Source organism: Saccopteryx bilineata, chromosome 4, assembly GCF_036850765.1.
Source record: "Saccopteryx bilineata isolate mSacBil1 chromosome 4, mSacBil1_pri_phased_curated, whole genome shotgun sequence".
Lineage (NCBI taxonomy): Eukaryota > Metazoa > Chordata > Mammalia > Chiroptera > Emballonuridae > Saccopteryx > Saccopteryx bilineata.
In genome coordinates this window covers 230,608,768-230,636,659 of record NC_089493.1, presented here as the reverse complement: position 1 = coordinate 230,636,659, position 27,892 = coordinate 230,608,768, and the positions used below count along the sequence as shown (strand labels likewise).

General features: G+C 39.1%; 1 protein-coding gene across 3 annotated transcripts in view; it reads left to right on the top strand.

The window, feature by feature from the left end:
* SLCO4C1 (solute carrier organic anion transporter family member 4C1) overlaps positions 1-27,892 on the top strand; it is a 74,586-nt gene that overhangs the window by 22,980 nt on the left and 23,714 nt on the right. For all 3 annotated transcript variants that reach the window (XM_066273906.1, XM_066273904.1, XM_066273905.1), the window contains exons 3-4: positions 25,346-25,528; positions 27,273-27,369. In XM_066273906.1, the coding sequence (XP_066130003.1) occupies positions 25,346-25,528; positions 27,273-27,369 (280 nt within the window). The remainder of the gene's footprint in view (positions 1-25,345; positions 25,529-27,272; positions 27,370-27,892) is intronic.

Genomic DNA, 27,892 nt, shown 5'->3' with positions numbered 1-27,892 from the left:
TGTGCTACAACTTCTTCTTTGCATTTTGGACACTCTGTACTTGCACTGGGCTTAAAATTTTGAAGACATCATCACCAACATTTGTGTACATTACTTCACTCCATTTATTGGGTAATGCGTAAGGGTGGGACAGGGTAAAGTTCTTGCAGCAGATACGGCCAGTGTTAGTGGCAGAGCGGGAGGATGTAGGAAGCATCTGACAAGTCTGCATGGCAGTATCAAAGTGAGAACCTCTAGGTTTTTGTAGTAAAATCATGTTTTCTTCTGTCTACATCATTCTCTAATTGAAAAGCAACTCTTGGATTGCTCCTTGATGCTGGTTTGTTAGGCATAAACATGACACCAAACATGGCTCATCTGAACACCAGAACTCCCATCATGAAGTACATGTTATTGACTTTAGCAAATGACAAAATTAGATGTGCGAGATGTGCTACTCCTTACTAAATGAAATTTTAAGTACAAGTAGTTTTGGAAGGCCTACAAGTAACTATTTAGGCAGGCATTTCAGACTACTGTGCTATTGATTTTTATTGCCTTGCATTTACTTCTTTTCAAATGAAGAACAGTATAATTATAGGCAGAAATGAACCTGGCCTTACTGCAAGTTCCCTGTGGCCAACTAACAGAGGAGGAAGAAGTATAGCCTAGTTCAGAGGGTTTGTTAGCTATGCTGGCACCCACTGAAAGCGGGTAGCTCTTGAATGCTGCCATAGCAAGGATGCTAATAAAAGGCAATGATAAATGGACAAATTCCCCTTTGATAGAAGAAGAGAGGCACAAGGTACAAATTTATATTAATTCATGAACAACACTAATAGATAAGCTGGCCAATCAGAAGCTAGGAAAAAACAAAAATGAAAGTTATTTGCAAGGTATAAGGCATTCCAGCTAAGAGATGTGTAGTGTGCTTCTTGGTATGGGCTCAGAATGGAAAGATGTCTTGTCATTTGTTTATGCTCACTGGAAGGTATTCTTTGTGGAAAAGTCTCTCAATTAAGAAAAGATGGTCTATCCAATGAATGTCAAGTCAGTGTTTTTCCCTGGCCACTGTGGTGCTTATGGAATTGTCCCATGTTAAAAATGGCCAGATAGCATAAAAGAAACCTACGCCATAGTTTAAAAATATGCCCTTTTCTTCATCAAGGCTGTTCTGTTCATCTCCATGCAGATATTTTTCCTAATTTACCAGCTGCAGGGGCCAGTCCTAATATTGCAGTAATCCCCAGGGCAGCCAATATACCCCAGGGCAACCAAAATATATTTGTCCTGGGTGCACTCTGTCCTCCTAAGTGTATATTCTAGATATGAATTAGTTTCCACTGCCTGCAGTGCTTCTACCTATACTCAATTCTTTGACTTATAGAATGCCTCATTCATTGTTATTATTTCCTATACAACATCACTTCTCACCAAGAAACTCACCTGCAGCAAAAGAAGTATGGTAACAAACTCCTGCTCATGAAATTGACTTGTCTTATTTTGTATCCCAACACTCAGAAGCCTCTGACTTGCTAGAATGGTGTTTGTTACATCTTGCAGAATAAGATCTCCTTCCCTACAGAGCATGGTATATGCTTTAAATAAGACAGAAACCACTTTGTGTTTCTGGCTCTTCCATAGCTGGAATGCATAAATTAGAAACTAGATAGTGTCCATGGATTGGTGCCTCTCGCTACTGTATCTAAAAATCTGTTAATGGAATTTTTACTTTCTGCTTTGGTCTTGCTGAGTTCTAGTCCTCAAAGAATGAATCTTTCTACCAGGCAACACAGTCTTCCCTCAGAATCAAAGCTGAGATTGCTCTCTAATTGTTTTTGATCCTTTCATGCAAAATCATCAACAGAAAGAAAAGATGGTCACTGAACTGGCAGAAGCGAGAGATCCTAGTTAATAAGAGAACTTTGGGTTGTTTCTATACATTGGCAAAGAAGATGTATATTTGGCTGGGGGAATTCATTTGGATGCCTGTTAACACCACACATACTATAGTACTTGTTAAAAGGAAAACTGCAGCAATCTAGCAGCAGTAGAATAGCTGAAGACTTATAAGGACAATGTAAAATCCCAGACCAACGGGGGCACAGGTAGAATGGGAACATGACCTGCACGATAGGAAAATGAGCAATGATTGTCAACTCAGGCTTTCTAACTAGCTGTAGAAGGAAGCAATACAGGGCCTGTTAATTGTCCTACAGCCCTTGTTTTCCTCTGCTATTTATGTAGAGCACACTGATTGTGACTGACATTTCAGTGATTTCAAGTGAGAGAAGAACCAAATTGATGTTGCCCCAGGCTGATAATTTCTAGTAAGTTTTTGTGAATTTCTTATGTTGGAGATATATTTTTCATCTGGACAAAGATAAAAGTGGGTGCTAAGGTACCAAAGGAAGAATTAGTGTTGGATGTTCTGTTTGTCTCCCTCCCATCCATTATTTACTACTTATCACCCCACAGAAGCCCCATGGACTATATCGCTCTGGCTTGTTTGCCCCTTGCTTTCTAGTTGGGTTCAGCCAAAGGCAGTTTGTGTTTTGGGAAGAGGTTGTGGTGCTTATTTTCCTCGTTTGCTTCCCACCACACTGCAGAAGTGGCCACGGGCCTCCACCTCAGACTGCAGCTCTTAGACACGCCCCTTCGCTCCCGTGCTTGCTGGGCTCTTCACTGTTCTCTTCATGCTACCTTGTTGTTGGTCAAATAAGTTTGTAAACATGATATATATGTTTGCTCGCTTGTGACTTATAATGGGTGTGGGGGACAGGCTATAAGCAGGCCAGGTTGTTGTAGCCTGAGGTTTGGTTTTGGGACTAAGCTTTTCCCCACACCCTTGACTGATTGTATGATCTGGGTGGTGCACTATCATGAGAAATCCAATTATGCCTTGGATAAGTGACTTTGTATCGGAGACTTCCTTGTTTGTATATTGGATTAAGGGATTTTGGTTTTCTACACTATAAAGTGGGACAGACCAGGAGCTCAGACACACAGTTCCTGCTATCACAATTGCAGGGGCTCCCCTGATCCCTTGCCCTTCATGGGAAGAGCTGGTTTTCTGCTTTTCCCTTGTCTTCTTTTGTGGTTTGCCTGTCTTGGTGAGACACCAATAAATAGGATGGCCCACCATCCTCTGACTCCGCCATTTCTTTACTGTCTGCCTGAATCCAATGGGAACCTGCATGTGAATGGTCACAATGACGGCTCCTGGCCTTACACTTGTAAAAAAAAAAATCTACATTCACAAAAAGTGTTAAATTTGCTTCATTTATTTCTTTTGTTTTTTATCCTACTTTAGCCTTAACTGATACATAAAAATATCCATAAACATATTTTAACTTGTGTCTTTCAAAAATTATTTGAACTTCCTTTTTACAGATGACTGCTCTTTCAAAATGAAATTACCTTTTTGACAAGTTGGGAACCTTTTATGTTCTTTTCTATGTTGAAACAGTTTAACACAGAATTGTTTTTTATTGAGCTTTAATATAAATTCTTCAGAAAAATCATTTTAGATAAATTGATGTTAGAGGTAGACTTTTGATTCTCATTCTAGATTTATTCCAGAATCATAGCTTACTTCACATGTTATATCACTTATGGTCAGTATTTATATTTTAAGAGATTTTCAAATTTCTTGGTATAAGATTGTATGTATTATTTTCTAATGTTTTAAATTTCTTATGTATTTGTGGTTATTCCTATCATATACATGGTACCAAATTGTTTTTCTAAATTTTAATGGTTGGTTAGATTGAATTTGCACTTTGCAAAGATAAAAAGATTGACTGCTAGATCTCACATCAAAAGTTTTCTGCTTTTTTTCTTTTTATCTAGATAATCAGAAACCTGTATAGAAATGTTTTGAAATTTTATCACTGTAGAGCCAGGAGCCAAGGCCAGGGCCACTATCAGAGGAGCCCAGCCCATGCAGGTTCGCATTGGATTCGGACAGTCGGTAAAGAAACCATGGAGCCAAAAACTGGTGGGCCATAGTCTTTAATCTAGCTTGCACCCGGCGGGCAAGTAAAAATACACACTGGGCTCCAAAACCCAGTCACATTCAGTGCTCACAAAGCTACTGATTTATCCGAGTTTCCTAGAATCAAAGGTTTCTAGCTCAACAGCCTTAGTCTCCTCAGTTCCCCATTTCCTTCCTTATCCCAGATACAAACTCTGTACAAACTGGCATCTCACTCAGTACTCCGCCATCTTGGCTGCTTTTCCTGGCCTTCTCCACGTGGCCTCCTCCCCCTGCTGGCTCTATTCTCTCTGCTCTCTCATGCTAACCTCAGGAACCAAGAGAGCAAACTCCCGCTCCGTTCCCATTTTATAGTGTAGAAATCCAAACCCTTAATCCAATATGCATAATGGGGAAGTCTCTAATACAAAATCACTTCTATGAGGCATGATAGGATTGTACCACCTCACACCAAAAAGGGTGGGACAGGCTTAATCCCAAAACCAAGCCTCAGGCTACAACAATTCTCAACACACATTAATATCACCTGGGCAACGGCCTCTTTAACAAAGTGAGCATAATACATTTTATCTGCCCAACAATCACACATATATTTTTTTTATGTGCCTTGACCGTGGGCCTTCAGCAGACCGAATAACCCCTTGCTTGAGCCAGCGACGTTGGGCTCAAGCTGGTGAGCTTTTGCTCAAACCAGATGAGCCCTAGCTCAAGCTGGCACCTCGGGGTCTCGAACCTGGGTCTTCCGCATCCCAGTCCAACTCTCTATCCACTGCGCCACCGCCTGGTCAGGCATATCCCACATATTTAAGTAACCAATTAATTTTACTTTTGTTAGCATTAACCACAAGATGAATCTGTTAAAAGCTTAGGCTCTTAAATCTTAGTGATTTTGTAGAAATTAATCTAATCCCAATTTTATATCTCTAAAATGAGGAAGGTGTACCTCCAGGGTATTTCTGGGGATTAGGTAAAATGATGCATACCAGTGAATGACCTTGCTTAAAATCAGCACTCAGTAAATACTATTGCTGTTAAAGTGCATGAAGATAAGAGAAGTAAGGCGCGATAAGCAAAAACCTGGTGAGTCATACTGGCCATTAAAACTTCGAGGTTTTATAGTCACTGCAAGAAGAAAGAATTTCCTTTGGGCAATTCAGGGGAGAACTTTTAATAGGAAGTACAAGGGGTACAATTTCAGTAGGAGAAGCATGCATGTGTTATGGTGATTATAATCAGGGAACATAATATTGAAAGGTTTTTATGTTTTAAGCTTGATGATTAAATGGACGTTATAAATAGATATTGAAAAATTGGGTAGAGAAGTTGATTTTGTAAGAAAGAGGGTGAGTTTATTTTAGAGGTAGAAATTTGGCATTAGATAATGTAGCTCTAGATTCTAAAAGACGCTGGAAATTCAACATTGAGATATGAAGTCATCTCCACAGTTTCTACACCCATGAAAAGTGCATGTTAATTCTAAAGAAGAAAGCTAGTAATAGAGTAGATGAAAGGCAAAATTCTGAATCTTGCCAGTAAGAATCATTAAGTGATCATTGATAATACTAACTTTCTAAGATTTAAGCGTATATATACAAGGGTTTTTAAAGAAAACTTACTACCCAGAATTGTTTTGTTTTACTCGATACCTTTGTTGTATTTCTAACCAGTATTTTTCAGAATTGTGTTTTTAGAGCACTAGTTCTGTGATATGATAGACATCAATGTAGAAAAGAAAGTAACTTAAATATATGATGGATAATGTGTAAAACTTAATTTTATTACATATAAGTGCGTGCATATTACTATGTAAGAGGAGAGGTGCAATAATAGGTACAAACTAATTTGACTATGGAACCTGTTACAGAACACAAAGAGTTTGTGCACTGTAAAGCCAGCGGCCAGGGCTACCATCAGAGCCGCCCGGCCCATGCAGGTTCGCACTGGATTCGGACAGTCGGTAAAGAGACAACGGAGCCAAAAACTGGTGGGCCATAGTCTTTAATCCTAGCTTGCACCCGGCGGGCAAGTAAAAACATACACAGGGTTCCAAAACCCACTCACATTCAGTGCTCACAAAGCTACTGACTTATTCGAGTTTCCTAGAATCAAAGGTTTCTAGCTCACCAGCCTTATTCACCTCTGTTCCCCATCTCCTTCCTTCTCCCTGCACAAACTCTGCACCAATTCTCTTCTCACTCAGCACTCCACCATCTTGGCTGCTTCTCCTGGCCTCCTCCACGTGGCCTCCTTCTGCTCTCTGCTCTGCTCTCTCCTCTAATGATAATCTCAGGAACCAAGAGCCAGTTCCCGTTCTGCCCCCATTTTATAGTGTAGAAATCCAAACCTTTAATCCAGTATACAAAATAGGGAAGTCTCTAATACAAAGTCACTTTTCTGAGGCATGATTAGATTGTACCGCCCCACATCAAAAAGGGTGGGAAAGGCTTAATCCCAAAACCAAGCCTCAGGCTACAATGATCCTGCCTGCCCCCATCACACATTAATATCATCTGGGGGACGGCCTCACGTGGGCAGCACCATCTTTAACAAAGTGAGCATAATACATTTTATCCGCCTAACATGCACCGAGTGCTAGCAGAGCCAAACACTGGTCACCAAGAATAGCAGTGGAGAAATATTAGTTATTTTATTATGAATGGTGTCATCCAGGAGTACTGGAAGCTAATGCTCAAAAGACTGAACTCCCCGATGGCTGTAGGTTACAGATTCTATAGGGCAAAGTCGCAAGACTCTGTGGGTTAGGGGATCAGGGTTGCGTTGGGAGCTGATTGGTGGCAGGTGAGGTTAAGTGTTAGAAATCATTTCTTCACGTCTTGAGGACAGCTCTAAGGTCTGTTCCAGTGTCCCTCTGTTTGGTCTTATGGGAAAGTAGCTAGGGGTCATTCCACCTTAGGACTCAGGAGCTGAAACATAACTTAGGTCAAGATGTTATCTTTAGCCTGCCATAGGTTGAAGGAGAGGTAGAGGAAGATATGATTTCTAGAGCTAGGACTTAAACTAAGTTAAGGTCAGAAGAACCCTCTGTTTCAAACCCTTTTGTTCAAGGAAATTCTAAGAAGCCTGTAGTCCATAAAGCGTACTTGGGAAAATTTTGCTTTATACCTCTTTGGAGAATGGTTCAGCTCATTAAGTTGTAGTTCAGAGCTCATGGAGAATACAGTGGGAGATCAGAATAGGAATCAGATTATTGGATTGTGTTGCAAAATGTGACTTCTTTCTTCATTTATAAAATGTCTACAAAAAGTTCTAAAAATTAGGTTAGGAAATGTATGTGAAGGCTGTGAGTATAGAGAAACACCGTGAGTCTAGCAATATTTACCGTATACTGTATATACATTTTCCCCCTGTTGCACTATATTCAGCAGGGGTCCCCAAACTATGGCCCGCAGGCCACATGCGGCCCCCTGAGGCCATTTATCCGGCCCCTGCTGCACTTCCAGAAGGGGCACCTCTTTCATTGGTGGTCAGTGAGAGGAGCACAGGATGCAGATGCAGAGTACTGTGTATGTGGCAGTGCCACAAAACGTGGTGTCGCTCACATACAGTACTACTTCCGGTGACATGGGATGTATGAGTCAGGGCTCCGGAAGCATGTCATATCACTTGTTATGGCTAGCAGTGATAAATATGGAACCAGACATTGACCATCTCATTAGCCAAAAGCAGGCCCATAGTTCCCATTGAAATACTGGTCAGTTTGTTGAATTAAATTTACTTGTTCTTTATTTTAAATATTGTATTTGTTCCCATTTTGTTTTTTCACTTTAAAATAAGATATGTGCAGTGTGCATAGGGATTTGTTCATAGTTTTTTTGTTTTTTTTTTTGTATTTTTCTGAAGCTGGAAATGGGGAGAGACAGTCAGACAGACTCCCGCATGCGCCCGACCGGAATCCACCCTGCACGCCCACCCGGGGGCGACGCTCTGCCCTCCAGGGGGCGATGCTGTGCCCCTCCGGGGTGTCGCTCTGTTGCGACCAGAGACACTCTAGCGCCTGGGGCAGAAGCCAAGGAGCCATCCCCAGCGCCTGGGCCATATTTGCTCCAATGGAGCCTCGCTGCGGGAGGGGAAGAGAGAGACAGAGAGGAAGGAAAGGGGGAGGGGTAGAGAAGCAGATGGGCACCTCTCTTGTGTGCCCTGGCTGGGAATCAAACCCGGGACTTCTGCACGCCAGGCCGACGCTTTACCACTCAGCCAACCAGCCAGGGCCTTGTTCATAGTTTTTTTTATAGTCTGGTCCTCCAACGGTCTGAGGGACAGTGAACTGGCCCCCTGTGTAAAAAGTTTGGGGACCCCTGATATACAGTGTGAGTAAAATAGGATTGTAGTGCCAGTAGCCACAGCCACCATCACTGCCGCCTGGCCCATGCAGGTTCGCATTTAATTCAGACAGATGGTAATGAAACAACGGAACCAAGAACTGGTGGGCTATAGGGCCAGGAGCCGCCATCATGGCCATTCACATGCAGGTTCCCATTGGATTCAGGCAGACAGTAAAGAAATGGCGGAGTCAGAGGATGGTGGGCCATCCTATTTATTGGTGTCTCACCAAGACAGGCAAACCACAAAAGAAGACAAGGGAAAAGCAGAAAACCAGCTTTTCCCATGAAGGGCAAAGGATCAGGGAAGCCCCTGCAATCGTGATAGCAGGAATTGTGTGTGCAAGCTCCTGGTCTTTCCCACTTTATAGAGTAGAAAACCAAAAACCCTTAATCCAATATACAAATAAGGAAGTCTCTGATACAAAGTCACTTATCTGAGGCATAATTGGATTCCTCATGAGAGTGCACCACCCAGATCATACAATCAGTCAAGGGTGTGGGGAAAAGCTTAGTCTTAAAACTAAACCTTAGGCTAAACGACCTGGCCTGCTTATAGCTTGTCCCCCACACCCAATATAAATCACAAGCGAGCAAACATATATATCATGTTTACAAACTTATTTGACCAACATGGGCCATTAGCTTTAATCCTAGCTTGCACCCGGTTGGCAAGAAATACACACAGTGGGAAAACACTTCCCTTTCCATTCAGGGCTCCCAAAGCCACTGACTCATCTGAGATTCCTAGAATCAAAAGTTCCTACCTCACCAGCCATATTCACCTCTGTTCCCCATCTCCTTCTCTCTGCACAAACTGGCTTCTCCTTCAGCACTCCTCCATTTTGGATGCTTCTCCTCTCCTCCACATGGCCTTTCTCTTCTCTCCTCCAGCATGGGCTCCTCTGCCCCATTTTATAGTGTAGAAATCAAAGCCTTTAATACAATATACAAACAAGAAAGTCTCTGATGCAAAGTCACTTATCTGAGGCATAATGGGATTCCTCATGAGAGTGCACCACCCCACATCATGTAACAGTCAAGGGTGTGGAGAAAAGCTTAGTTTTGAAAAGATCTTAGTATTAAAAGAGTGGGAAAGGCTTAGTCTTAAAACTAAGCCTTAGGCTATAAGGATCCTGCCTGCTTACAGCCTGTCCCCCACACCCAATGCAAACAATAAGTGAGCAAACATATATATCATATTTATAAACTTATTTGACCAACAAGGATATATTTCATTGTAGTTAAAAGGTAGTGGGTTTTTGTCAGAGGTGCTATTTGTATTTGTAGCTGTGTTGGGCAGATAAAATATATTATACTCACTTTGTTAAAGATGGCACTGCCCACATGGAAGCCCGTCACCCAGGTGATGGTATTGGTTGCCCTTCTTGCTTGGGATGGGCATGATTATATTAATGTGTGTTGGGGGCGGACTGTGGGCAGGCAGGATCCTTGTAGCCTGGGTTTTGGGACTAAGCCTTTCCCACCCTTTTTGATGTGGGGTGGTGCACTCTCACGAGGAATTCCATTATGCCTCAGAAAAGTGACTTTATATCAGAGACTGCCCTGTTTGTATATTGGATTAAAGGTTTTGATTTCTATACTATAAAGTGGGGCAGACCAGGAGCTTGCTCTCTCTCGGTTCTTGAGATTAGCATTGAAGGAGAGAGCAGAGAAAGTAGAGCAGAGAAAGGCCACGTGGAGGAGAGGAGAGGCAGCCAAGATGGTGGAGTGCTGAAGGAGAAGCCAGTTTGTGCAGAGTTTGTGCAGAGAGAAGGAGATGGGGAACAGAGGTGAATAAGGCTGGTGATCTAGAAACTTTAATTCTAGGAAACTTGGATAAGTCAGTGGCTTTGTGAGCACTAAATGAGTGGGTTTTGGAGCCCAGTGAGTGTTTTTACTTGCCCGCCAGGTGCAAGCTAGGATTAAAGGTGATAGCTCACCAGTTTTTGGCTCCGGTGTTTCATTACCGTCTGTCCGAATCAAATGCGAACCTGCATGATCAGGTGGCTGTGATGGTGGCTGTGGCTACTGGCTTTACAAGCTGCAATTTTTTATTTTTTTTAAATTTATAACTGATCTTTGCCTTTTTAAAAAATTCTTGTTCAATTCTTACATTACTTAAGTATTCAATAGCCTCTGTTCACTTGTGTATTCTGAAGCCATTTAGAAGTGCTTTTGACACTTGATGTACAGTATACTGCTGGCACTCTGTAAAAAGAAATAATTTTTTTCAACAGTCCATATGTCTCTGCAATTCAGTGCCTCTTCAAAATCCAGTCTAAGCTATGCCTTGGTTATGACTGTTCACGTTATGTTTCCCTGGCACCCAGTTACTCAGATAGAAGTATGTGGATTTATACATATATTTTTAAATATTGGGGACATTTTCTTAACTTATACCTTTAAGTATTATTTTTCATGATGTTAGGTTTTTTCCCCCTCGGGTACTTTAATTATGTACACATATGATCTCCTTTGACCACCTTGCCATGTACCAGCTTGGCTCGTAATTGTCCAGGTCTTGAGGGAGAATGGTGAGAGATTAAGAAATAAACATAGAAAGAAAAAGTATTAGGAGGCCATACAAGAAATAAAGGGGCAAACTCCCCTGGCTAGCTTTATTATATAGTGCAGAGAACAAATCTATTTGTAAAATGAGGAAGTTTCTGATACAAAGTCACATATCTAAGGTATAAAGGGGAATCCTCATAAGAGTGCACCACCCCCCACCATGCAACAGCCAAGGGTGTGGGTAAGAGTTTAGTTTTAAAAAGGGTGTGGGGAAGAGTTTAGTCTTAAAAGGGTGTGGGAAAGAGCTTAGTTTTGTTTTTATTTATTTATTTTTTATTTATTTTTTATTTTTTGTATTTTTCTGAAGTTGGAAACAGGGAGGCAGTCAGACAGACTCCTGCATGCTCCTATCCCGGCATACCCACCAGGTGGTGATGCTCCGCCCATCTGGGGCATTGCTCTGTTGTAACCAGAGCCATTCTAGCACCTGAAGCAGAGGTCACAGAGCCATCCTCAGCGCCTGGGCTGACTTTGCTTCAATGGAGCCTTGGCTGCGGGAGGGGAAGAGAGAGAAAGAGAGGAAGGGGGGGTGGAGAAGTAGATGGGTGCTTCTCCTGTGTGCCCTGGCCGGGAATTGAACCCCGGACTCCTGAATGCCAGGCCGACGCTCTACCACTGAGCCAACCGGCCAGGGAAAGAGCTTAGTTTTAAACTAAGCCCTAGGCCAGGGGTCCCCAAACTTTTTACACAGGGGGCCAGTTCACTGTCCCTCAGACCGTTGGAGGGCTGGACTATAAAAAAAAACTATGAACAAATTCCTATGCACACTGCACATATCTTATTTTAAAGTAAAAAAATGAAACGGGAACAAATACAATATTTAAAATAAAGAACAAGTAAATTTAAATCAACAAACTGACCAATATTTCAATGGGAACTATGCTCCTCTCACTGACCACCAATGAAAGAGGTACCCTTCCAGAAGTGCCCCGGGTGCCGGATAAATGGCCTCAGGGGGCCGCATGTGGCCCGTGGGCCGTAGTTTGGGGACCCCTGCCCTAGGCAATAGGACTTTTTCAGTTACAGCCTGTCTTCCACACCACCTTGTGTTTCTTCTTTATCATTCCTTGGTCACATTTCTTATTTCTATACTATGTGCTTGTTTTTTGTATTTTTTCCCAATCTGTTCACCTTTGTGCTCCAGTTTTATTTTTATTTCTATAGGCTTTTATTAATTTTAATTTTTAATTTATTGTGTTGACATGATTTCAAGTGTCTCACTCAATATAACACTTTGCCCACCACATCGTGTCCCCGCCCCACCCCATACAAAGTTCTACGGGGTTTTAATTTTTCCTTTTCTGTTTTTCCTGAGTTCTTACAGTGTATGTTTAATCTCCTGTTTCTCTCATCATTTATTTTATTTTATGTACAAAATTAGCTTTATTTGAGTTTTGGGAAATGTAGCTTTTGTTAGAAATATAATCTCATCATTTCTTTCTAAATTATTTCATGTTTTTGTTGCTCTCTTCCCATATAAATCATTGCTTTGTTTCATGATGCAGCATGTGTTCACACTTTCACTCCATGAAAATTTTTTTGTGGTTAGTATGTTAGTATTTTAACCTTTTTTTTTTTTTTTTTTACAGGGACAGAGAGAAAGAGAGAGGGATAGTCAGGGACAGAGAGAGATGAGAAGCATCAATCACGAGATTTTTGTTGCAAGACTTTAGTTGTTCATTGATTGCTTTCTCATATGTACCTTGACCGTGGGCCTTCAGCAGACCAAGTAACCCCTTGCTTGAACCAGTGACCTTGGGTCCAGGCTGGTGAGCTTTTGCTCAAACCAGATGAGCCTGCGCTCAAGCTGGCGACCTCAGGGTCTTGAACTTGGGTCCTCCACCTCCCAGTACGATGCTCTATCCACTGCGCCACTGCCTGGTCAGGCTGTATTCTAATCTTAATAAAAGTACATTGCTGTTTCTTCTTACAACATTTTTGTCTAAATGCTGTTGATAGTCCTTTTTAAAATCACTTTCTTGACTGAGTTAGGTTCTCATAGGACAGGGGTAGGGAAACTTTTTGGCTGAGAGAGCCATGAATGCGACATATTTTAAAATGTAATTCCATGAGAGCCATACAATGACCCGTGTATACTATGCATTATCCAATAAAAATTTGGTGTTGTCCCAGAGGGCAGCTGTGATTGGCTCCAGCCACCCCCAACCATGAACATGAGCGGTAGGAAATGAATGGATTGTAATACATGAGAATGTTTTATATTTTTAACATTATTTTTTTTTATTAAAGATTTGTCTGCGAGCCAGATGCAGCCATCAAAAGAGCCACATCTGGCTTACGAGCCATAGGTTCCCAACCCCTGCCATAGGAGATGAGTGATCAGGCCAGCATCCCAGGAAGGTTGGTTGCAAAGGCAAATGCTCTTATCTTTTCAGTTCCTGCAAAGATAGAGTCCTGAATTGTCTTTGAGATTTCTTGTGCAACCTCTTCCCATCCACCCTTTCTGTTTTCAGGAACGGCAGAAGCTCAGGAGTCCCTGCTGCCACCTGGCTCATCTCTTGTTCCTACATCAGTTGTTGCAGGCAAGGGAAGTCTGGACTTGATTGTTGCTTCTGATCTTCAGGAAAAGTATTTTTCCTGCTTTCTCAAATCTTCTGTCACCAGCTGCCCATAGGCCTGGACAGTAGGACCCTGTGCATAGAGGAATCCCCATGATAGATACTAAAACTCAAAGATAACTTTTTTTTTCTTGAAAATGTTTTTCTTAGAAAGGTTTTTGAAAGGTTGGTGACAGGGTAGATGAACAGAGGTTATAGAAGAGGGATGTAGGGAAGAGGAGCTACACTCTCCAGGCCAGCAGATGCTGTTAAGACTTGGGAATGTCAAGTCTAAACAAAAGCAACATCTCACTCTTCTTCAGGGTGGTGAGTAGGAGCTGGGAAGTAGAGCCAGGTGGAGGAAATAACAGTCCCTCCTTGGGAAGGGAGAAAGAAGTTGTTTTTGATTCAAGTTAGCCACCTCAAAGTACCTGATGCAGGTAATTAGGAAGACCCTGGAAAACTCTTCTGCTTCTCAGAAGAAGAGTTTCCTGCTTCCTGGAAATACTGTCAGAAAACTGTGGTTGAGGGTGTGGAATTTCATCTCAGACTGCAGCATCCTTCCCGACTGCAGGCAGCAAAACGAGCCCAGAAGAAAACGTGGTCCCTTTTAATTTCCAGGCTTTGAAAGTAAATATTTGGTGAGGAGCTTCTGAGTGGACATTGAGGGCTGAGCTGAGCTTGATTGATATTTAACTGATAAAGAATCTGCAATGTAGATTTTATTTTGCCCTTCTGCTTTTAGTTCCTTCATGTGTTAGTGGGCCAGACAGGTCACTAGTTTGTCCATTAAGTGAAGTTCTAAAGCAGGGGTAGTCAACCTTTTTATACCCACCGCCCACTTTTGTATCTCTGTTAGTAGTAAAATTTTCTAACCACCTACTGGTTCCACAGTATTGGTGATTTATTTATTTATTTATTTTTTTAAAAAAATTTTAATTCATTTTACAGAGGAGAGAGAGCGAAAGGGGGGAGGAGCAAGAAGCATCAACTCCCATATGTGCCTTGACCAGACAAGTGCAGGGTTTTGAATCGGCGACCTGAGTGTTCCCAGGTCGACGCTTTATCCACTGCACCAGCAGAGATCAGGCAGTAATGGTGATTTATAAAGTAGGGAAGTAACTTTACTTTATAAAATTTATAAGCAGAGTTACAGCAAGTTAAAGCATATAATAATAATTACTTACCAAGTATTTTATATCGAATTTTTGCTGTTTGTCAGAATAAATCTTTATAAAACAACTTACTATAGTTAAATCTATCTTTTTATTTATACTTTGATTGCTCTGCTACCGCCTACCATGAAAGCTGGAACGCCCACTAGTGGGTGATAGGGACCAGGTTGACTACCACTGCTCTAAACCTTAATTTTATTAGAACTGTGTTTATAAACTACAGAAGGGCTCCCTCTTGTGGTGTATTGTCAATCACTTTTAAATTATTGTTGAAAGTAATTTTTTTCAGAAAACTTTTTATTTCCTATTAGAAATTGAAATTCAAGGTTCAGATAGTTTCCTCAACAAAGAATACCACAGAATTTAAAAAATGGGTAAATCTAGCTACTTTATAAAAAAGAAGCAATGTAATAAAGTGATTTAATATTACTTATGATGAATAATTTTCAGGCCCCCATGACATCTCTGAAATGTGCCCTCTAGTAGTTTTGTTTCATTACAGGTTAATTTCATGACACTTTACATATATTTAAATATTTGGATTTTGCCCTCATGTTTAAATGACAGTTGGAACATAAATAACATTGTGAGTCATATTATCGTTCACTGATTACTTTTGCCATTTCTCTTTATGAGATTCACGTTGCTGTAGAGCAGTCTGATCAGCAAATGTTTTTCATTTTCCTCTGCATAAAGTGACTTTTTCCTTGACTATTCAAAGATATCTTTCCTCGTCTTGAAAATCCAGTAACTTTACGAAGGAACATCTTATTGTTGACATTCCTGTAACAAAATTTTCTGCCCTTTAAATTATAGAACAATCTTCACCTACATCAGGAAGTTTCCTAAGTTTTACCTTTGAATACATTTATTTTTAATATTTTAATTGAATATATGTCTGTTTGATTTTTGTTTGTCTGGATCTAATTTCTGTAATTTTCTCTGTAATTTTTAAGTCTTAGTTTCTGTTTCTTTAATTTTGTTTATATTTCTCAAGCCGCTTTGGTCAGTCCTTGTAATTCTCAGTCTCTTTTCTCTGTTGTCCAGTCCAGTGATGAAAGTTTTCATTTTGTTTCATGCCTTTCCTGAGTTCTTTCAGCCCATATTTTTTCCTTTTCTAATTTCAGCACATTGATGATCTTATTAAATCCCTGCTCTCAGCTTTTGCTTTTAAGAAACAATTGCTTTTATTACTTTATTAAAGGTGTGGAAATATGATAATTTTCAACATTAAATGTCAATATCATGGTGAATTTTTCTGGAAGCCATTCTGCCAGTTACTTTTCCTTTTTGGTTAAAGGTCTCATAAGATTATATTGAGCACAAGCAAATAATCTTTCTGACTAGTTCAAAGTCAACCGAATAGTAATCTTAAATTACTCTGCAGAATCCATTTTGCCATTGTAACATAATCAAAGGTGTGATATCATATTCAGGAATTAAAATGGGGGGTTTTGGAGGACTATCTTGGAGTTCTGCATAATTTAATAGTCGTGCAGGAGAGGTACTGGACCCTGTTCTGGACAAGCAGAGATTCTCTCTGTTGAGATGGATGTTCCTTATGAGTAAAGCTTTAACTTGGCCCCTGCATGCAAAGATTAGCATCTTATTTTTTTTAATCTGAAATTTCTTTTATTTTTTATCTTTTAGTTGAATTTACTGAGGTGACACTTATCAACAAAGTTATACAGGTTTGATTATTAGGTCAAGTCTTTCTCTGGTCCTGTGGCTATGACAGACTGTCCCTGGTCCTGCCCCACTTCCCCGGCTTCTCTGTGATGCCTGGGATACCATAATCTTCATAGAGGATGTTCATATTTAGTTCTGAGTGTATTAATTTATTGTTTCTATCATATACAGTATATATTTTACATCCCTCATATCATTTAACTTGTGCATATAAAGCCTACTAATTTTATTGTATATTAATTTGTATTTTACTACTTTAGTAAATTCTCTTATTGCTTTTAGTAGTTTTTCCATTGATTGTTCCATTGAGTGTTCCAGAAAGACAGTTATAACTTATGCACATCAAGATAGCTTTACCTCTTGATTTCCAGTTCATAGCCCTAGTTCCTTTCTCTTTCTAATACATTATTGAAAAGTTGTGGAGATTTTGTAATTCCAAATTTTCGTGTTACTCCTGATTTTAGCAGTATGTGTACAGATACATATATAAGGATGTATACATACTTATATACTCATATATTTGATCATATTAAATAAATATTTATTTCTATTTTATGTTTTTAATATGGTTTGGTGTTGACACTTATCAAATGTTTACTTAAAAATCTATCAAAGTGATCATTTGATTTTTCTAATTAGATCTAATATGTTAAATTTTCTTAGATTTTTCTAATGTGATTTTAAAATTCTGCTGTAAATTTTAATATGTTTTTGGCTGTTATTGCTAATGTTTTATTTATAACTTTTTATATTAATATTACCTATAAGATTGGTCTATGGTATCTTTTTTCTTTTCTTTTTTTTTTTTTTTTTGTATTTTTCTGAAGCTGGAAACGGGGAGAGACAGTCAGACAGACTCCCGCATGCGCCCGACTGGGATCCACCCCGCACGCCCACCAGGGGGCGACGCTCTGCCCACCAGGGGGCAATGCTCTGCCTTTCCAGGGTGTCGCTCTGCCGCGACCAGAGCCACTCTAACGCCTGGGGCAGAGGCCAAGGAGCCATCCCCAGCGCCTGGGCCATCTTTGCTCCAATGGAGCCTGGCTGCAGGAGGGGAAGAGAGAGACAGAGAGGAAGGAGAGGGGGAGGGGTGGAGAAGCAAATGGGCGCTTCTCCTGTGTGCCCTGGCCGGGATCAAACCCGAGACTTCTACACGCCAGGCCGACGCTCTACCACTGAGCCAACCGGCCAGGGCCTCTATGGTATTTTTTTATGTTAATCTTTTTCACCTGCTGGTATCAATTTGTACTCAATTCTTAAAATATGATTATTGTCATTATTTACTATATAAAAGATTGAAAAAAATTATCTCTGAACTATGAGCTTGGGAATTAATCATTTTAGATTTTCAAATTTATTTGCTAGAAATCTCTTCTAAGGAATCTCTTATGATTTTTAAAATATTTCCTCTCTTTGGAGTTTACTTTCTCTTCTTTTGTGTATTATTTACATATATGTACTTTCTCCTTTTTCATTATGTTAGCTACTGGTTTATTTTACTGATTATTTCAAATGATTTACTTATTTCTAATTTTAATATTTTTTATTCCATTCAGATTTTTACTTCTTTATTAAATCTTTATTTTAATTAGAAAGACTTCTTAATTGTTTTCCTTTTCCATTGTTTTTTTAGGTGTTCTTTTGCATGTCATTTTCTCAATAGCTATTCTATAATAACTTCATCTAGTGAGCTGTAGTGGTGTTAGTATTGGGAGCAACTCATTAATGTGTGATTAAGTTTTATATATTATTATTTTTATTTTTTTGGTGTGGGTGTTTTATTTTTGTTTCGATGAGATGGTTTTGTTGTAAATACTGTCACGGTGGCAGTGAACTACTTGGAGACCAGATGAAATGCTCCGAGGGTAAGGGCCGAATAGAGTCAACAATTCTGGTCGGCAGATCCAAGGACTGAAGCCCATCCCCAGCCATACTCAGACATTTAATAGCAAGTACCAATAAATCAAGGAAGCGGATAGAAGTTCTCAGGGTGTAAAATGAAGGACAAGGAACATGCTGACTTCTAATATCTGTTCTGAGAGCCTAAACATTTTCTGTTATTGACTCTTGTCCTGCTGTTTTGCTGCTTCCAGTACAGGGTCAGAGAGACCCCTGGACTCGTGTCCACCCAGAGCTTTCACCTTGGGGCACCTCGCTGTCTCTGTCATCCCAGCTCTGTGTATTTTCATAGCATATTCCTACCAAGTACTAACGTAATTATACCAAATAATTTTGATGTGTATTGTTTCTAGTGTCATTTCAAGGAACTTTCTAATTCTGATTACTTTAATCTAAGAATTATTTAACAGGGTTTTAATTTTCTTTGAAATTCAGGTAGAAGGGCCTTTTTATTTTCTGTTATCAGAGGTTTCTAGTATTATTTCATTTTGATTATAGAATGTTATTGTTATTTACTCTTTGGAATATATATATAGATATTTTTGCATTGAAATATATATTTTAGAACTGACCTAAAAATAGAAGACATACTTTTACCAGAAAATAGAATTTGACATGCTTTGCTAAATTCAGTGTTACTAATTACATCTTCTCTTTTCTTGCCTACTTTTAACAATTTGCTCTCTTGGACGGAAAAAGATGAAAATTAAAGTCAGTTGTTTTAACCTTTTCTGTCTATTCTTGCATCTCCAGCAAATTTTGCTTAATTAAAATTGCTGCTATATATTTTTATTTTTTATTTATTTACTTCTAATTTTTATGAAAATTTAAGCCTTTTTGTAATGGGTTGTTTTATTCTGTACTTTAAAAAATTCAATAAATTTGCCCTGGCCAGTTGGCTCAGAGGTAGAGCGTCGGCCTGGAGTGTGGGGGACCCAGGTTCGATTCCCGGCCAGGGCACACAGGAGAAGCGCCCATTTGCTTCTCCACCCCCCCCTTCCTCTCTGTCTCTCTCTTTCCCTCCCGTAGCCGAGGCTCCATTGGAGCAAAGATGGCCCGGGTGCTGGGGATGGCTCCTTGGCCTCTGCCCCAGGCGCTAGAGTGGCTCTGGTCGCGGCAGAGTGATGCCCGGAGGGGCAGAGCATCGCCCCCTGGTGGGCAGAGCATTGCCCCTGGTGGGCGTGCAGGGTGGATCCTGGTCGGGCGCATGCGGGAGTCTGTCTGACTGTCTCTCCCCGTTTCCAGTTTCAGAAATATACAAAAAAAAAAAAATTCAATAAATTTGATTTTTAGAAGTTTTAGATTAACAGAAAAATTGTGAGGATAGTATATACTTTCCATTTCCTTCTATTATTAACATCTTAACTCGACTATGTTTCTTATGACTAATTGATACATCATCTATTAATGTTTGTACTTACCAACTGAAGCCCATAATTTATTCAGATTTCCTTAATATTTATCTACTGTGCCTTTTCTGTTCCAGGATCTGGTCCAGGACACCATAGTACATTTAGTTGTCTTGCTCAGTTAGTTTCTCTCGGCTCTGATGATTTCTCAGATATTTCCTTTTTTTTTCCTGATAACTTTGGGAGTTTTGAGGAGCAGTGGTCAGATGTTTTGTAGAATGTTTTGCAGCTGGGATTTGCCTGATGTTTTTCTAGTGATTAGACTGGGGTTATGAGATTTTGGGGGAGGACCACACAAGCAAAATACCATTTTCATCACATCATATAAGGGTTTATGCTGTCAAAATTGCTCATCACTTTGATGACCTTGATCACCTAGCTGAAGCGGTGTTTTTCAGGTTATTTCACTGTGAAGGCATTCTTTTTGTTCTCATCTTCCATGTTATACTCTTTAGAAAGTCACTATGTGCACCCACACTTTAGAAATGGGGTTTTATGCTCTATCTCTTTCTGGGTGAAATATCAACATATATTACTTCAAATTCTCCTGAAATAAAGATTTGTTTCTTTCTCCCACATTTATTTATTCAAATATGTATCCACACTGAAAAAAATGTGTGTGTATATATAATATATATGTGTGTATATGTATACACCCCCCTCCCACGTACTTACATGCTTTGGGTTATAATTCAATGCTACTTTATTTTGTTACTCATAGTATAGTCCATTCGGTTGGCTCCTGTGTCCCTGTGGCAGACTATCATTGTGGGGTCTTGTTTGTTTTGAGCACTTCTTTACTTGCTGGGACTATGAGAGGATCCAAGCTTATCCTGTATATTTCTTGCCACAGTCCTAAAATAAAACATTTCTCCAAAAGGCCTTTTAGTAAGACAATAGGAAATAACTTTATAATCTAGAACAGGGGTCGGGAACCTATGGCTCACGAGCCAGATGTGGCTCTTTTGATGGCTGCATCTGGCTCACAGACAAATTTTTAATAAAAAAAATAACGTTAAAAATATAAAACATTCTCATGTATTACAATCCATTCATTTCCTACCGCTCATGTTCATGGTTGCGGGTGGCTGGAGCCAATCACAGCTGTCCTCCAGGACACCACCAAATTTTTATTGGATAATACCTAATGTACACGGGTCATTGTATGACTCTCATGGAATTACATTTTAATTCCCAAACTACGGCCCGCGGGCCACATGCGGCCCCCTGAGGCCATTTATCCTGCCCCCACCACACTTCCGGAAAGGGCACCTCTTTCATTGGTGGTCAGTGAGAGGAGCATAGTTCCCATTGAAATACTGGTCAGTTTGTTGATTTAAATTTACTTGTTCTTTATTTTAAATACTGTATTCGTTCTCATTTTGTTTTTTTACTTTAAAATAAGATATGTGCAGTGTGCATAGTGATTTGTTCATAGTTTTTTTTTTAGTCCGGTCCTCCAATGGTCTGAGGGACAGTGAACTGGCCCCCTGTGTAAAAAGTTTGGGGACCCCTGTTTTAAAATATGTGGTGTTCATGGCTCTCTCAGCCATAAAGGTTCCCGACCCCTGATCTAGAATACAGTGATATGTACAGTTCCTTTTACTTGCACTCTTGCAAACCCCACTCATTTCCAAAGTCACTTAGGTTAGCCCTCTTACCCCCACCTGCTATTACAGTTAGATCCTTTTGAACTCTTAAATGATTTTTTAAAGTTTTATACATTAAATTTTACTCTGTGCTGTAAAGGTCAGTGAATTTTGTCAAATACATAGTGTCATACATCGACAGGCAAACTGTCATATATTCAATAGTAGAATAGTTTCACCACCCTAAAAAAATTCTTTCTGTTACATTTATTTAACTCTCAGCAACCATTGGTCTTTTTACCATAACTATGGTTTTGCTTTTCCAGATTGTTATATAAATATATTTGGAATCTTAAAGTATGATTCATTTTGAAATTGGATTTTTTTTATTTAACAATATGCATTTAATATTCATCTATGCCTTTCTGTCTTGATATGTCATTTATTTTTATCATTTTTAAGAAAAGCAATAGAAGAAAAATATTTAGAAATAATACAGACAGAGTAATATATTAGACACACTAGAAGTAGATCTTAGGCCCTGTTTTTCTGGGAAAAATGATAAAGTAAGGTGTTAACTATTACAGAGCCTTTCACATAGTACTGTATAAAATAGGTTAGCACCAGGCAGAGGTATTGATACCCTCAAAGCTTATTTAGCTGAAGTAAGTATAAAAGATTTGTGCTGGAGAGAAAGTGCAAAAATCAGCGACATTCAAAGGAGCATGCAGAAATAAACTCATACATAGAAAATGTTATGGAAAGCATGCTCTTTGGTTAATCCAACAGAATGCTACATCCCTGTCTCTTCCCACTAAAATGTATTATTACATATGATTTTGAAATAAAGTAATAAAAATGCTAGGATAAAATTGCAAATTTATATGTAATCTTTTTTATTTACAGAGACAGAGATAGAGTCAGAGAGAGGAATAGATAGGGACAGACAGACAGGAACAGAGAGAGATGAGAAGCATCAGTGTTTTGTTGCAACACCCTAGTTCATTGATTGCTTTCTCATACGTGCCTTGACCGTGGGGCTACAGCAGAGTGAGTAGCCCCTTGCTTGAGCCAGCGACCTTGGGTCCAAGCTGGTGAGCTCTGCTCAAACCAGATGAGCTCACGCTCAAGCTGTCCTCCGCATCCCAGTCCGACGCTCTATTCACTGTGCCACCGCCTGGTCAGGCTATATATAATCTTGAATAAGGAAAGACTTTTATAAGTCAAATATCAATCTCAGAATCTATGAAGTAAATTTGAAATGTTAGGTCACAGGAATAATATACAAGTGGCCAGTAAACAGAGAAGAATGCTTAATTTCATTGATGCTATTTAAAAATAAAATTTAAAAATTATATATTTTGTAACCAATGAGATTGGCAGTTCTTTAAGTTTTATTATTTAAAGTATTGTTTTGGTGGTGGAATTGGATATTTGTATAGCTTTTTGATCAGGCAATTTGGCAGTATCAAAATATATATATTTTCACTTTTGGAGCTTGTATTATAGATTAAAAGTGACCTAGCACTTTCACTTTTTGGAGCTTGTATTATAGATTGACTTATACAAATATGCCAAGATAAATTTAAAAAATATTCATTAAAACATTGTTTTTAATAACCTAAACATGTATTATATAATAATCGTAATAAATGTTGATCACTAATTATTAAATTTAAACTTTGGATTAGGTAAATAAGTCATACGACATTTATGCTGTGGAATAATATAACAGTGCCAACAAACAAGTTTAAATACAGCTCTAATTTCCGACAGGACATAATAACTGAAAACTGGAAGTTGTTGAAATATGAGACTAGATATATTTAGTATGATTATACGTTGGAAAAAAAAAGTAAGTGGATCTGAATGATCAAAGGAACTATTAATGGGATTTATTACTTCCATCTAAGTTGCATGAGAGAGCATACAGTGAAGTGAGGTAGGGGTTAAGGGACAGTTTTGTTTTTCTCTTGATATTCTTCTGTGTTATTTAAAATTTATATTAAAAAAAAAGCATGTTTCATCCTCATGGATTACTTTTTCTGGGAAAAAATAACTAACACACACCAAAACCGCACAAGTAAACTCGTATAATAAAAATGCCTACAGCTGCGGCCCTGGCCGGTTGGCTCAGTGGTAGAGCGTCGGCCTGGCGTGCAGGAGTCCCAGGTTCGATTCCCGGCCAGGGCACACAGGAGAGGCGCCCATCTGCTTCTCCACCCCTCCCCCTCTCCTTCCTCTCTGTCTCTCTCTTTCCCTCCTGCAGCTGAGGCTCCATTGGAGCAAAAGATGGCCCGGGCACTGGGGATGGCTCCTTGGCCTCTGCCCCAGGCGCTAGAGTGTCTCTGGTCGCGACAGAGCGATGCCCTGGATGGGCAGAGCATCGCCCCCTGGTGGGCATGCCGGGTGGATCCCAGTCGGGCACATGCGGGAGTCTGTCTGACTGCCTTCCCGTTTCCAGCTTCAGAAAAATACAAAAAAAAAAAAAAAAAAATGCCTACAGCTGCTACAGGAGGGTGTTTACCTACTATTAAAAAGGGAATTTACCCATTGTAAAATATAATTAGAAAAAATAATAAACCAAGAAATACATGTATGCTCTGTTTTACAGTGCATCAAATAATTAGATTGTTAGTCTAATCTACTACCTCCAAGAAATTGAATATTGAAACTAGGAATTACGATTCAAATATCTGACCCGGCTAGCAAGGTAACACAAATAATTCAGACCTAACCCAGTTATAAACACAAATTATCTGCCAAAATATTCATCAACCTCGTATTAACAGGAATATGTGCAATAATATAAGGTATAATTTAAATATAAAAATACATATTTTATGCATACTATTTGCATTTGAAAATTTGATGGGTATGAACCAGTTAAAGAATCTTAAGGATTGATGCTTTGGACGCCTTATGTATTTCATCAGTCAGGAAATAAGTCTTGATCTGATACTAGGAAATGAAAATAAAATTAAATGAGGCCATTGTTAAAATGCAAATTCTTGGATACTACACCAGATTCAAAAGAAAAGGGTGGAAAATATATATATATATATATATATATATATATATATATATATATATATTTTTTTTTTTTTTTTTTTTTTTTTTTTTTTTTTTTTCTGAAGCTGGAAACGAGGAGAGACAGTCAGACAGACTCCCGCATGCGCCCGACCAGGATCCACCTGGCACGCCCACCAGGGGGCGATGCTCTGCCCCTCCGGGGCGTTGCTCTGTTGTGACCAGAGCCACTCCAGTGCCTGGGGCAGTGGCCAAGGAGCCATCCCCAGCACCCGGGCCATCTTCGCTCCAATGGAGCCTCGGCTGCGGGAGGGGAAGAGAGAGACAGAGAGGAAGGAGAGGGGGAGGGGTGGAGAAGCAGATGGGCGCTTCTCCTGTGTGTCCTGGCCGGGAATCAAACCCGGGACCTCTGCACGCCAGGCCGACGCTCTACCACTGAGCCAACCAGCTAGGGCCTGGAATATATTTTTAACAAGCATGTTTCTTTGTTCATTAACATGAGCAGATAGTTTAGGAAATATGGATTCACTATAATACCCAGAGCTTGAATGTAATTTTGAAGATCTTAATCAAATTTTAAAGAGAACCATTTTTCCTTTGATGAGATTTAAAAGAAAATCCTATAGACCCATGGATTGTTGAAAAAATAGAGTTATTAAAATAGTTTGAGTTATAACAAAATACTAGATATAACTTCCAAATATTACTGCTTTGTGGTTAAAGATGAATAATTACTGTTTTGGCCAAAGTATTTTATTACCCAAGTATACTTTTCAAATGTGTTTAAGATGTTGATTGATAATTCGGTATGGTATTTATATGACTTAGCACCACTTTTACTTAATTCATTTGTTTATATTACCTGAAAATTTTATTCTTAAAGTATTATTTCTCACCTTTGTTCTATATTTTCTAAAATTTAACATGGTAATATTTCATAGATTTTTAATGTGATACATATATTAAATTTGCTAAATATAATCCAAGTGAAATGGCTGGAAGAAATAAAGGTTATGTTAGGCAGGTCTAATTTTTAAAGATAAATATTTAAATTATTAGCTGAATTTCTTTATATTCACCATTTTATTATTTCTTTTCCTCTATAGATACTTGCGTAATAGCAAGGAATAGAACCAGTTGTACCTCTTCAAGTTCTTCACTTTCCAACTACCTGTATGTCTTCATCTTGGGACAACTATTGCTGGGCATGGGAGGGACTCCTCTCTACACCCTGGGAACAGCCTTCATCGATGATTCTGTGCCCACACACAAATCTTCTCTTTATATAGGTAAGTTTGCTTTATAATATAAATGTCTCAGTATTATTTCATCTTATTGTTTCTTTAATTTGTAAGTAAAGCATAACATGTGCTTATTTAAGAAGTTAGTTGTAATTTCATAGGTGCTTCCATGAGATAACATGTATTATTAATTTTTTTGTTTTTTTTATTATTTACTGGCATGTCCTTCAGTTGACTGCAGTTATGAATTTTGTGTAATTCTGTTTTTTTGTTCTGGGCAAGCCAGCCTTCCTGGAAGTGCCAACCAAGCAGTAGACTCTTCAGATTGCTTGAATTCCAGGCTTATTTACACAGCCTGTGGAGATTGAGCTCTGCCTCTTCTATGTGACTTACTGCATCCTATTAATTAAAGTCTACTAAAGAAACCAAAAAGGAAACTCCAGAAACTGTATGGAGTTGTTTTTTTTTTATTTTATTATTTTTTTTTTTAATTTTTCTGAAGTTGGAAATGGGGAGGCAGTCAGACAGACTCCCGCATGCACCCAACCGGGATCCACCCGGTATGCCCACCAGGGGGCGATGCTCTGCCCATCTGGGGCGTTGCTTTGTTGAAACCAGAGCCATTCTAGCACCTGAGGCAGAGGCCATAGAGCCATCCTCAGCGCCCGGGCCATCTTTGCTCCAATGGAGCCTTGGCTGCAGGAAGGGAAGAAAGAGATAGAGAGGAAGGAGAGGGGGAGGGGTGGAGAAGCAGATGGGCGCTTCTCTTATGTGCCCTGGCCGGGAATTGAACCCGATACTCCTGCACGCCAGGCAGACGCTCTACCACTGAGCCAACTGGCCAGGGCCTATATGGAGTTTTCCATGTCAGATTAACCCTTTTGATATATGACTTGATTTTTCTTCCTTTGTGATCTAATTTTTGGTAGCATAAACTTCTCTTAAATTCATTCCCTGATGTTCCTGCAAGGTAGAGCTCACTAGAATCTATTCATGGCCGTACAGCCAATTAATATGTAATTTATTTGTACATGAGTTTTTACTTTGCCAATTTATTATTGTAAGATAGGGAACTGCTTTAGTCTATTAGGACTGCAATCATAGAATACCATAGTCTGGTTGGCTTATAAACAACAGAAATATATTTCTTAGAGTCCTGCAGGCTGGAAAGCCCCAAACCAGGGTACCCACAGATTCAGAGTTTGGTGGGGGCTTAATCTGGGAAAATTAAAAGGTTATATATGGTGAATATTTAACTACCTTAAGAAATATGATCAGTTTAATTTGCTGCAAGTGAAAATGGGAGATTCACTAAAAGCAGATGTTTAAATTAATTGCTTACTTTTAAGAAACAAATGACCAGATGCAGATTTTTATCAGTTGCTGTAGTACAAAATAAAGAATGCTTTTAGAATGTGCACAGAGTGGAAAAGGCTCATTATTTTACATTGTTTTCCATATGAATTGTAAACAATAATCGCTGTCACCGTCCATAAAGGTAGTAGTCAATGTGCTACACCTGCCATCAGTTAATAATATAACCCTCCATGGATTTATAACTATTGGACTTATTGCAATTATTATTATTACATTAAATTATATATTTTAAGCTCCTGGATTTTACAAGAGATACGATGCAAATGACAAACTCTTAGTGAAAATTTGTGTACTTTCCATTTAAGTCAAATTATTTTGATTTTTCTACAGTAAAAGATTTGTGTTTCTTCATTGTTGTTGGACATTCACAGCAAAATTGTACAGATAACCATTTTCCATGTCTTTCTTCTTGTAGGAATTGGCTATTCTATGTCAATATTAGGCCCTGCTGTTGGCTATGTGTTGGGAGGACAGCTGTTAACCATGTACATTGATGTTGGTTTGGGACAAAGGCAAGGCAGTATCTATTTTTCTTTTTTTAAAATTTATTTCACTATAATAATGTTAACGTCATAGAACATTTTCACAATATTTCTTCAGTATGGAATGAGGGTTTTTTTCAGAAAACGAAACTGCAACACATGGTTTTTATATAATATTTTGGTTGCATTTCTTTATGAGTTAATGTCATACCATCTCTTAGTATAAAACCTTTATTTACAAATAAGGATGTTTAATAGTCACTTGATGAAATTTTTCCAAATATGTGTGTAAGACCCCATGTATTATTCAAAAAAAGAACTGAATCAAAATTAGTTATGCTTTTAGTAGGTTTAGCTAGAGGTAGATAGCTTATCTTGAAGAGTTTTACGATGTCTTAGAGATCACAATTGTGTGGTTTTAATAACCAGCAATGGAGGATAATAATAGCTAATGTTTATTTATCCCATACTATGTTCTAAACAATGTAGGTTTTATATTTTGCCTTATTTTACATACCATTTATATTTAATCCTCATAATAAGTACATACAGC